The sequence below is a fragment of the Emydura macquarii genome, unplaced genomic scaffold (genome assembly GCF_026122565.2).
Source record: "Emydura macquarii macquarii isolate MOO-44397 ecotype Brisbane River unplaced genomic scaffold, CSIRO-AGI_Emac_v2 contig_3390, whole genome shotgun sequence".
Classification (NCBI taxonomy): domain Eukaryota; kingdom Metazoa; phylum Chordata; order Testudines; family Chelidae; genus Emydura; species Emydura macquarii.
This window is the reverse complement of record NW_027133527.1, coordinates 2043328-2055668: the sequence shown is the minus strand read 5'-3', so window position 1 is coordinate 2055668 and position 12341 is coordinate 2043328. Positions and strand designations below refer to the sequence as shown.

The window sequence follows — 12341 nt, the reverse complement described above, 5'->3', positions numbered from 1 at the left end:
AACCTGCTCTTAAACTCCAATGACGGAGATTCCACAACCTCCCTAGGCAATTTATTCCAGTCATTAACCACCCTGACAGTTAGGAAGTTTTTCCTGTTGTCCAACCTAAATCACACTTGCTGCAATTTAAGCCATTGCTTCTAATCCAATCCTCAGAGGTTAACAAGAACAATTTTTCTCCCTCCTCCTTGTAACAACTTTTTATGTACTTGACCACTGTTATCATGTTCCCCCTCAGCCTTCTCTTCTCCAGACGAAACAAACCTGATTATTTTTTATCATCCCTCAGAGGTCATGTTTTCTAGACCTTTCATCAGTTTTGTTGCTCTTCTCTGGACTTCCTCCAATTTGTTCACATCTTTCCTGAAATGTGGCGCCTGGAACTGGACACAATACACCAGCTGAGGCCTAATCAGCACAGAGTAGAGCTGAAGAGTTACTTCTCGTTTCTTGCTCGTGATGCTCCTGCTCATACAACCCAGAATGATGTTTGCTTTTTTATTGATCCACTATGACCCCCAGACCCTTTCCCCACTACTCCTTCCTAGGCCACCATTTCCCATTTGGTACGCGTGCAACTCATTGTTCCTTCCTAAGTGGAGCACTTTGCATTTGTCCATATTGAATTTCATCCTGTTTACTTCAGACCATTTCTCCAGTTTGTCCAGATCATTTTGAATTTGAATTTGGGCTGGAGTACACCTCTGCAAGCGGGAGAGGGTGCTTCCTACACACTGTGGGAGAACACGTTAAAACACACATGCCCCCTCATCTGTCCTTTATGCGGCTCAGGATGGTCTTATAGCGAAGGTATTGAACTTCAGTCCCTGGGTCTCAGGAGAACTAGATTTACTTCCCGGCTCTGGCACATGCTACATGTGCAGCTTTGGACAAGTCACTTGGGCCTTGTCTACATGGGGCTGCAGTCCGGACAATAGGGATGCGAACTGTAGAATGTTGTAATGTGTTGAACTCTGGCTGCCCTGTGTAGACCCTCCTGAAGTGAACTAAAGGGTACCTAGTTCACACTGATGTAGGCCACCTGTTTCTACCGAATGGGAATACTAATCCTTCCTCACTTCACAGGGGCATTGTAAAGCTTAATTAATGAATGACTGGGAGGGCTCAGATACTATGGTAATAGGCCCCTATAAGGACCCAGACAGACAGATTAGCATAGAGATGCAAAAGATCTTTCGGTCTCAGAGGCGCCTGTTTTCATGCTGCTCATCTGTGGTAAACCAAATATAAAAATGGAATCATATCAAACAGAACAAAGCCGGGTAGAGCAAATTAAAATGTAACACGTTTAAAAGTCAGCTCGCTTGGCTGATGGAATAAAATCCATTTCCCTGGAACAAATACTAAATATTAATGAAAGGATATTGTCTGTGGTGCATACAAAGCAATAAATAGCATTTCCAGTTGATTAAATGCTTAAGCCAATTTGAGGGCTGAAGCTGCTTTTGAAGTGGATGTCACATTTGTAAGCTGATTTTTACAGTCCTGCTAAAACAAATTCTGTAAGGTCTTTGCACCTATAAAAGACAAGGCAATCCAAATCAATTTCTTGTTCATTTCAGTTGCAGCCATTTGGGGTGTTTTTCCTTTACTTGTATTTTGAGCATTTGTTCACAGAGCTGAGAAATGGCTCAAATCACGTATGAATCATGGTTTGTGGAAAACATTTGATTACTTGAACATTTGATCAGCAAGCTGTTTTCTAGTGCATGTGAAAAAGTTTTAACAAGAAATGATACAGAGTACATTGGACCCTAGAGCATGCTTTCAAGAGACTTAGATTGAATTATTTTTATCCTGAGTGTTGGAAAATGTTACTCAAACAACTTTCAGTCATCACTGGATTTAGCGAGAGGGGAAGCATTATGCGGCGGTGAAAGTGCAGGATGGGGAGTCTGGAGGATATGTCTACACTAGAAGCGCTGTAATTGTACTGCTGTAGTTTAGACACTTATTACAGTGATGGAAGAGGTTTTTCCGTCGCTGTTATAAATCCACCTCTCTGAGAGGCAGTAGCTAGGTGGATGAAAGAATTCTTCCATTGACCTAGTACTGTCTATAGTGGGGCTCAGGTTGGTTTAACTATGTCTCTCAGGGCTGTGAATTTTTCATACCCCAGAGCGACATAGCTAGGTTGACCTAAATTTTAGGAGACCTAGTTTAACTGCTGCCTATACCCAGACTTCTGCTGTGTGACCTTTTGGGCAAGTCACAAAGCCCCTCCATTCAATCTGTAGGATTGGGTTCACAATACTTAACTGCCTCCCCCACACGGGTGCTGTGATCCTATAAATGTAGGGTCAGATTCTCTGCTGTTGTAACTGCAGTTAAATAAAAGAGGGTATGGCAGCAGAGAACTTTGTCCAATTAATATGCTTTGGGATCCTTCTATCCTCTTTGTACACACCTGTCACTGGGCAGTGGCATAGAAGTAATAGTAATCTAAATAGTCCTTTAGTATACCCCAAATCACTTCACGTTAATTTTTGTTGTTTGCATCGTTTATTATTTGGAGTGGGATAGCACCCAGGGGCCCCCAGTCAGAATTGGGTGGGGTCCCATTGTACAAACACATAGTGAGAGACAATCTCTACCCTGGAGAGTTTGAAATCTACCTGGAAGGTATTCGTTCTCAGCTGAAATTCACTGAAAAGGTATTAAAGATGCATAAGGTATTTTGTTTTGTATTGTTTTGGGGACCACTGTGGTCATCTAGGTTGACCTCAAACATTGGGGTTCCAGGATAGGATTACTTAAACTGAGCCACTCCACTCTGATTCAGCAACGGCAGTCTTCCTAATACCGGTGCATTAAGAAAAGCCTGTGTCCTGATTTGCATTTGAGTTACTCCCTGGGTGAAGTACTCCATGGATGCCTTGCACAGCTTCCAGAGTAAGTGGAGCCCTGCACGGCAGATACAAAAATGTGGCTCCGCATCCGATCCGCATCTGCCAGAGTCAATTGACATCCAACCCGCCATCCGCAGTCTCTATCTTCTAAGTCATTTGCACCCACACACACCGACGGCTCTGGGCCCCCCAATCAGCTGTTTGGAGACCAGCCGCCCCTGATCAGCTGTTCGGGGCTCAGCCCCCACAGGCAGCTGCCGAACAGCTGATTGGCAGCCGGCCAGGGGAGCCACGCCCAAACACCTAATTGGCGGCCGGCTGGGGGGACCCCACACCCCCAGATCTCGAAGGCAGGGAAGCAGTGTCAAAGGCTCTGAGCTGCAGACAGCTGCTTCCCTGCCTCTGAGATCCACCGTTTGCAAAAAATGGTCCGCAGGTATCTGCAGATTTGCAAGGCTCTAAAAATAAGCCTCAAATCACAATCCAATTGAGTGTAGTCAGAATAATTCCCAGTGAAAGCATCGTATTAGGAAATTTGTATAAATTACCAGCATATGGCTACATTCTTCCCATGACTCAATTGCTTGTTGTGGTCCCTTTTTTTTATTCACAAGGTGGTAACTCATCCTACCTTGTTTCTTCCTTTGACAGCGTCAAATAGCAGATCCCTTTTTAGCAGCAGAGTGACGCACTATGCTTTAAATTCAATTTAAAATACAAACTATTTATACCAGCAAGCAATAGACTATAAATCTGCTCTCTCAGTCACTAGTGGATCTGTAATTTCAGGACAATCATTGCATAACTAATTGAATCAACTCTTGGCATGCAAAACTGGTGCCCTGCTTATCTGAATGTTGCATCTCTTCGCCTCCCGAAGCCTGCCTCACTCTCAACACGTCAGGCCGAAAACCGGAATTGCCTTCAAAATTGCCTTTTCCCGCCTCTCTGTAAACGAACTGGTTATTTATCAAATACATCTGTAATATATACATAGATGGAGTTACAAGACACATGCTAGGTGGGCCACGTTCAGCCTTGGTGTAAATGGCTTCACTGAAATCAGTGACGCAGCATTCACTTCTTACAGGTAAATTTGGACCTAAATTTTCCACTGACAGAGCTACATCCACTTCCCATACACACTCTTTTCTGTACGTTAGTGAACTTGGAGTGGTGTCAATCCTGTGTGTGGGCCTGATCCAAATTCTGTTGAAGTCACTGGAAAAAATTCCCATTGATGATTCAGGCCCGGTATCAGGGGCCATGCTCTTTAGATCATAAGATCTTTGGGGCAGGGATCCTGTTTGTCCGTCTGTACAGCCCCACTGCATCTGTCCTGCTTCAGCAATCATTGGAAATTTAAAACAGAATGTGCTATACTGAATGTTAATTCATCATCCTGTGATACACGGTGCGTGTGTGCGTATGAATGAATGCAGAGCCATTACTAATAAAAAGTATATAATATGTCAGACAGGAAAGGTCATTTCAAGTCAAGAGGTCATTTAATCCATCCCCATGTGCAGAATCAAGATTAAGGACTCGTCTACACTGAAACCTTATAGTGACATAACTACGTCTTTCAGCGCTGTGAAACATTCACACCCTGGGCCTGAGAGACGGAGCTCTGCCCGCCGAATCCTTGCTGTAGACAGTGCTCGGGCAATGGAAGAATTTTCTGTCGACCTAGCTGGGGAGGTGGTTTGTGACAGCCTGGTGAACTCCTCCCGTTGCAGTAGTGGGTGTCTACACTGACGCACGACAGTGATGCAGCTGTCCTCCTGTATCATTGTAGGAGAAGACAGATGCTAAATCTACCTAGGCTATCCCTGACAAGTGTTTATCCAACCTGTTCATCAAAGCCTCCAATGACAGGGATTCTACAACCTCCCACGTAACCTATTCTAGTGCTTAACTATCCTGAGAGTGAGAGAGTTTTTCCTAATATCCAACCTAAATCTCCCTGGCTGCAAGCTAAGCCGATTCCTCTTGTCCTACCTTTGGTGGACACGGAAAACACTTGATCACAGTCCTCTTTACAACAACCTTTTATCTATTTGGAGACTGTTATCATGTCCCCCCACAGCCTTCTCTAGCCTAAAACTGTCCAGCTCTTTCAACCTTTCCTCATGTTTTCTAAATCTCTTATCTTCTATGCAATGGTTCTAGACAGCAATGGGCAAAGGTGACACAGGAGAATAGACAAGACCCCAGTGGTTAGAAGGTGGGAATCGCTAGCAGGCAAAGGCGCAATGGACGGGCAGAGAGACTGGCAAGTGGGTTTATCTGAAGTGTGTATTTGTCATTTAAGGACATAGGTTGACAGGAGTATGAGATAAAATGGACGTCTGACATCAGATCCCTGAACTCCATCTCGAATTACCCTGCAGAGAACGGACCTGGCGGAGCGATACCTCGGAGCGATACCTTGGGGCCCAGTCCAAAGCCTTTAAAGACAACTGAAAGATTCCCATTGACTTCAGTGGGCTTTAGAACAGACTGAGCGAGGTGCCAGAACTGGGAGGGGAAGCTGCACAAGATTTCCCCCCTCTTCGCCACTTGTGGTTTGCATTCGCACAGCCTAATCCAAGGCGTGTAAGCACGGGAGCTCAATTCCTGTGCTTGTGACCTAACTGCGTCATTCGGCACCACTTCTCTCCGCTAGTCACGAGCATTTTAACTTGTGAGGCCTGGAGTCTCTATCTTTGAATGGCTTCAGAAGCCAAAATAAAGTACGGAGGCAGGCAAGGAGTTGCGGTAAATTGGGCCAGGGCTTATCAGATCCAGGGCAAATGAACTGAGAAAGTCTGGAAGGATTGGCATGAACCAGGGGAATAAACTGAGCAGCAGAAAAAGAACAGGGCACCTTAATATTTTCCCCTCTCTACAAAGTAGCAACAGTCCCGGCTAGTGAATTGACACTCTCCATTCCTAGCTTCCCAGTGGATGAGTCGTTGAGGTTCTAACCTGATGGAAACCTGTGTGCATTAATGGGGTTTAATGTAGCTCCAGAGAGGGGCACAAGCATTTAGAAAGGGGCATTTTCTCTAATGTGTTCTATTTAAGCCAAGTCAGTTCAATATCTTGTGCTCCTTTCTAGTCAGTTCTTTAATGATCATTGGACAGCTCGTACTTTTTAGTTCCTATAAAAAGGCAGTGTCTATTAAAGGGGTAGCACTGTCAGCACTAAAGGAAATAACAGCAACACATGTCTCACTGCCTCTCATTCCGTTTGTTTTTTGTCTGTTTAGGTAGCAAGATGGGAGCACAAAACCCGAGTTCTCAGTAGAGTCTGTGGCTCTCCATATACCGCATGTTACTGCCTGGGAGCTGTCATACTGCTGCTTAACTTTATACGGAGCCATTGGTAAGGAGCTGCTTCTATCACTACCAGTTCAAGCAGGGATCAGCTGCTAGTGACCATCGGAGCCATGGAAACTGGGCTGCCTATCTCCTGTCCCATCTCCCTTTGAAAAGCCATTTGCCTGTTATGCCCAACCAGCCAAATTTTAGGCACCAAACCCAGCCCCTTTTTGTTGCATCTGAGGCCAAAAAAAAAAAAAAAACCAAAGAAGGAAACAAAAATATTTCTATTTCCAAGGCGGGAAGGGCGGGGAGTAAATAGGAAAATCAGAACTATTTCAAGGTGGCCTCATTTAACTGTATTAGTAATTGAGGTTCAAACTGTATCCCTGTTCTGTGGAGAAGAAGGATGGCCAGTGGTTAGGATAGGAGGCTGTGATCTGGCCTTCGGATCTCCGTTCCCCATTTGTACGATTTGGCTAAGGTACTGCCCTGCCTCCCAGGGGGCATGTGAGGATACAGATTGTGTTCTGATACTACAGTAAGGGGGCCCTAACCCTACATATGTAAGATGCATTTATTTCTTATGTCTTTCCACTGACCTAATCGTGATTAATAACTAGCGGGGGCTTTTAAGAAGAGGATTATACAGTTCCTTTTAAGTTTCATTATCTGTATTATGGTATTTCATGAACTGGATTCTGGCCAAAGATGCTGGACTGTTAGTGTGTACAGAGTAAAGTCTTCCAGGCGCAGAACAGATGTGGCACAGGCATTGCCTGGATAAGGTTTTCCCATGCAATCCGAATCCTGACCTGGTAAGACCTGCATTCTCCCGCTCCAAACAAACCTGGGTCTTTCTGTGATCTGGATGCCTGTCAACTAGGAGCCACTGACTGAGATCACCAAATATTTCACGTGGGTCACCACATAGCCCTTAGGTTGTATGAACTTTTGGGGACAAGGAGCTCGGGCTACATTTGAAATGGCAGAATTGGGGATATGACACCACCTGGGTCCTAGTGTCCCCATAATGTGTGTGTGTGGGGGGTGGGGGGGAGTGTCTCACCTGCACAGTGCTGGATTCAAAGGGGTGTTGTAGGGAGAGGTGGCCAGGGCTGGGCCCAATTTTATCCGCTCCCCTCCCAGTAGAGCAGCATAACGAGGCAGTGCAATGGAAAATCGGGCCCGCAAAGTTTACATCACAGTCATCATGGCTCTGTGTATTTAAATCTGAAGTTGTTTCTTATAGTACATCTGCTACTGCAGCTGTCTTAACAGAACCAGCTACATGGGATATGTGCTGGTACGACGCTTCCTTTCGTAGTAGGGTTGTTGAGGCGTGCTTAGCTCCCCTTGCTTCTCAGCTGCCTCCAATTAAGAGATTTCATAATCTCTAACTACATGGAGCCTTAATGCTGAAATATTTTAATAAATTCTGCCGATTATGGAGATGCTTAATTGGCGAAACATAAGGCCAGGGTGTGTGCTTAGATGCCTAATAGGAAACAACCAACCAGTGCTAGGCCGAAAGGAATCATTTCATGCCACGTCAGATGTCGTTAATCTTGGAGGCCCGGGCATTGAGCAAGATGGAGCCTTTTGGTCACGGTTTGGAATCCAGTCCACGTTATTAACATATGATTTACATGTCGAGAAGGAGCGGTGGGCAAGTTGTAGGAGCAGTGGCTTGCGTGGCAGGAGAACTGTGCTCCGAGCCGTGCCGCTGACAGGCTGTCTGAGCCTTGACAGGTTGCTTCACTTCTCAAGGTATCCGTCTGTTTAAAAACCAAACCCCAAAATAAAACACCAACTCTCTGGTGGCAGGGACTTCCTTCGGGTTTGGGAGACGCCCAAAACACTTTGCCTGCTTCAGGAATGTAAAGAGTAACTCACCCTTGTAAAGGCGGGAGGTCCTTGGATGAAAGGTGCCGCACACCTGCCAACTGCAGAGTGTTATTAGATGAGTCGATGGCCTCTATCTCAGTGGACAAAAGTCCAAAGATCTCTGAGAAAATGGACATTCGAAGGAACCTATGGGAGTTAAGTGGCCAAATCCCACTGCTGCTCCAGCCTTTGAAAATCTCCCCGAGCTATCTATTTGAAGTACTTCTATCATCTCTGTTACCATAGCATCTGAACACTTTACAACACCGCTGCGAGGCAGGGCAGTGTGTTTATCCCCATTGTAAGGAGCTGCAGGACTAGAACCAGGGTCTCTGCAGCCTGGGCCAGCTGACCTTCCCACGTTGCCCCCAGAGGCTGTGTAGAGCCATATCCGAGGAGCGCTGTGGAGATTAGGTGCTGCAGGGCATATCACCCAAAGGGGCCAGAGAACAGCAGCCTGTGGCCCGCTAGGGGTATGTCTACACTGCAATTAAACACTCCTGCCTGGCCCGCATCAGTTGACTCAGGCTTATGGGGCTCAAGCTACGGGGCTGTTTAAGTGCAGTGTAGATGTTCACGCTTGGGCTGGAGCCTGAGCTCTGCGACCTTCCATCATCACCGGCCTGAGCCTGAACATCTTCACTGGACCTGACTCTTGCCTTTTAATCCCAGCGCTAGCAGTTACTCTGTTCCCTGTTCACCCACTGCCCCCTGGCCGTCCTGGACTCTGTGACACCAGCTCAGCAGTGACCCCTAGGCCAGACGGCCTTTGCCTCAGTCCCTTACACCTATTTGGGGATGGGAAACTGAGGCACAGGGAGATGAAGCAAATTGCCCAAGGGCACAGCATGGAACTGACCCCATGTCTCCTAAATCTGAGGCTAGCTCTGTAACCACTGGACCATCCTTCCTCTCTGGTAGTGTCACCTGAAAAGTCAGAGAACGGCATGGAGAATGAGTTAACCTCTCACTCTTAGAGATGATTCCTCTAGGTTAGGACTGAGGTGTGCTGGAAAGGCAGGCTGATTGGGGAAGCTCACCCGGTTGCAGTCCATCTTATCCCTGTTGAATGGCTAGAGGATGTCCATCTAGCGTCTTTCACCAATGGATTGAGAGGGTGGGGGGTTAGTTTTGAATTCTGTATTGAAACAAAGGGGGAACAGCAGAATCGCTTTGTGTTTACTTACTGGAATCAAATTGTCTGTGTTAGCAACCTTTAAGCATCCTGTGTTTCCTTGTTCTGTTCTCTCTTAAGGTTATTTACCCTAACTGATTTCATACTGGGATGATTGGAGGGTCTTCATCATAATCTGTTTGCACAGGACAGTGCATGTATAGTTGCAGCTACAGGCATTTTTTGACCTTCTGGACCAGTGGAAACAAATCTCTTCATACTATTTAAAAGTTACAGTATTTCCTGTGTAGAAGAGCAGGGATTACCTGTGCACTGAGCAAGCAGGCTGTTTAAACTCTTATCTGAGATCTGCCTGAATAATGCACATGTTAACTAATAATATAGCCTGGACGAGGTACTGTACATTATAGTAGCCTGTCCTTAAATGTTAGTTCAGGGAAGGTAACACAAACAGCGTTTCCTTGCAGAAGACTTCCCCTTTTGTCTAGGATTTCATAGACTAGGGTTATTCTAGCTGCAGCGCTGTAATTAAAGATGGGTCTGAACTAAATCCCCAGGTGCAGAGCCAATGGGTTGTTAGGACCTCATAATTCATGACATAAAAATCTCAGAGTGGAATTTGCACATGGATTTGACAAATTTTGCTTTTTAGATACGACACTGCCAGAGGTCCCCACTCTCCTGTATCCCTCATGGCCACTGCATGTTGCTGGAACTCATGTCAGGAAGCTCGTAATTAATTTAGACCATCATTGAATTTAAGGCAATTAAGAAATGTCTTGTGTGTATTCGGCTTCTGTGTTATGGAGAGCTGTCTGCTGAGACGTTCCCTTGTGAAATCCAACCAACCCAGTTTCACAGCGGAGCTGGTTGCCAGCTTTCTGGGAGGCAGCACGAAGCTCCCTTGGCTCCGGTTTTTGACGGACGTCACGGCCAGTCCAGAGACGCAGTTCTCCACCTCTTCCAAGGCTCTGCCAGCTGCTGCTAAACTTGTCGGCACGGCTCGTCCATCGGCAGGCACCGCTCTGGCAGAGCACCCTCAGCAGGACGCACACCAGGCTGCCGCGTAAGGGTCCCAATAGGCTAGATGGGCATGCTCTGAACCATCCCTCGGTCTGCAGCACTGTCTTTCTCTGGCGCACAGGCTGGCTGTCTGTAACCCCTTCATGGAAATCGGGTTCCACGGCTCAGCTGCTCTAGGCCCCTAGGCAAGCTCGTCGAGAGAAATTTGGGGCCGCGGTACATCATGTTTACAGGGGCCCCACCCCCTCCTATTTCACTGTATTTACCCAGACATCACAGACATTTGGGGGGGGAGGGCTGACCTTGGGGTCCCGCTACAGTTGTCCCCCGTTTCTCCCCCTCTCATCAGCCCTGCCCCCCAAAACCAGTGCTGACCCCTTACATTCCCCAGTAGCTTGAGCCACACCCTCTCCCAGGGCTCCGACTGTATGGGCGCTTTCCAATGTAACTCCCCAAGGGTGCATGAGAGGCAAAGCTTTGCTTCCCAAGATGACCCTGGTTTTGAGTGAGTACGGTTTTGGTTTTAACCTCTGCATTTAGTTGGTACCAAATTGGGTTCAAGAAGTGCTCTAAATCTATGTCTCTGCCGGGTAACCATGAGTGGAGAGCGCTATGGCTTCCGAACAGTGGTGAAGTGTACCGGCGGGTTTTGTTAAGAGCCGTCCCATCTCCAAAATGCGCCTGTGAAAGAGAAGCGCAGGTTGCCTTGCGTTGCAGGTTTGGTGCCGTTGCAGCTGGAGCATTATGCTTTCAGTATTGCAAGGCGCTTACTGCAAATGTTGATCCTTGCTTGTTTGCTCCAGATTTGGTAACTTATGATGCTCTTCAATCCCCTTTCCTGTCCCCTACACATCTATAAAGACATACGCAGGCTCAACGACTACAGAGCACAGATGGCAGAAGAGCAACGAACATGTCATGTGAATACATAAGCTGTGCCCCTTTGCCTAATGTGCCTGCTGTAATCTCAGCGTCTGATTATGTCAGGAAAGTGACTGCAAAACACTGTTTTGCTGTTTCATTCACCGTTCCTTTCTTCTCTTTTTCTGAGTCACGTCTGCTTCAGCGCGGCAGAGCCCAGCTAACTAGTAAAGAGCAAGCTGTGCCTCATGCGTTTAAATAAATCACCAGGTGGGTTCCTAGTCCAAAATCTTTGGGGATGCACGTGGTTAGTGAAGCAAAATGAGAACATCCTGGGGTTTGGGGAGTTTTGCTGTTGTTTCAGATCCCAGGTTGTGATTAATGATGGCCACTTTAAAAACAAACCCTTCAAATTTCCTAGGTGGATGAGGGGTGTCTGTGAGCAAGAATGAATTGTGGGACTCCACCAGATGTTCATTTTTCCAATAGCTGCATTTTTTTATTTTAACTGCAGTTGTAAAAGACTCTCAAAGCAAGGGGGAAGGGAGCAGAGCATCCCTGGAGAAAACAGAAGCAGTTAAAATAAGGCTTTGCAGCTTGTTAGCTTTTCCCCCCAGTCTCGGAAGCATTCTTGGAGCTTTTTATTGTCCTCTGCCCAGTGCAGCAACAGCCTTGCATGCCTTCAGTGTAGCTGGAAATGAATATCTTGGATCTAAAAATATTGTGCTCATTTAGACAGCAGGTGCCTCCTATCTGCAACCTTCTTTATCAAACTCGGGATCGTTTCTTGGAAATGGTTCCAGGATGGCCTCTGACTAAGGGAATTGTTTAGCAAACTGCGTAAGAGAGCCATCATTAATTGCTTTTGTGCAGTTGTTTATTGCCATTAGATTAAAATTCCCCGTGATCAAAGTTCTTTGTTCTCACAGGGCCTCTCATCAGTAAAAACTTTTTCTGATCTTCTGTTGTTTGGCTGCCCCGGAGGCTTGCGACATTTATCCAAAGAGTGCCTGACGTGACAAGCCTTTATTCTCCCCTTAATTTATGTCCAAAATAACTCTCCAATGCATTTGCCTAATTGTTGATATGTTTCCCCTGTAAGGGCTCAGTACAATCTCCCTCCAGTGATGTCACCTGATCCCTCTAGTTCAGTGGTTCCCAAACTTTCTACATAGCTGCCTCCCCATAACTCCTGTCTGCACCCCACTGGGGCCAGGAGTGGGGCCATGGCTGAGGCCCGAGTGGCGGGTGAGGCTGTG

General features: G+C 46.5%; 1 protein-coding gene across 4 annotated transcripts in view; it reads left to right on the top strand.

Moving 5' to 3' along the window:
• Positions 1 to 12341, top strand: part of PEMT (phosphatidylethanolamine N-methyltransferase) — an 85524-nt gene that overhangs the window by 33411 nt on the left and 39772 nt on the right. For all 4 annotated transcript variants that reach the window (XM_067534129.1, XM_067534126.1, XM_067534128.1 and 1 more), the window contains exon 3: positions 6125 to 6240. In XM_067534129.1, the coding sequence (XP_067390230.1) occupies positions 6125 to 6240 (116 nt within the window). The remainder of the gene's footprint in view (positions 1 to 6124; positions 6241 to 12341) is intronic.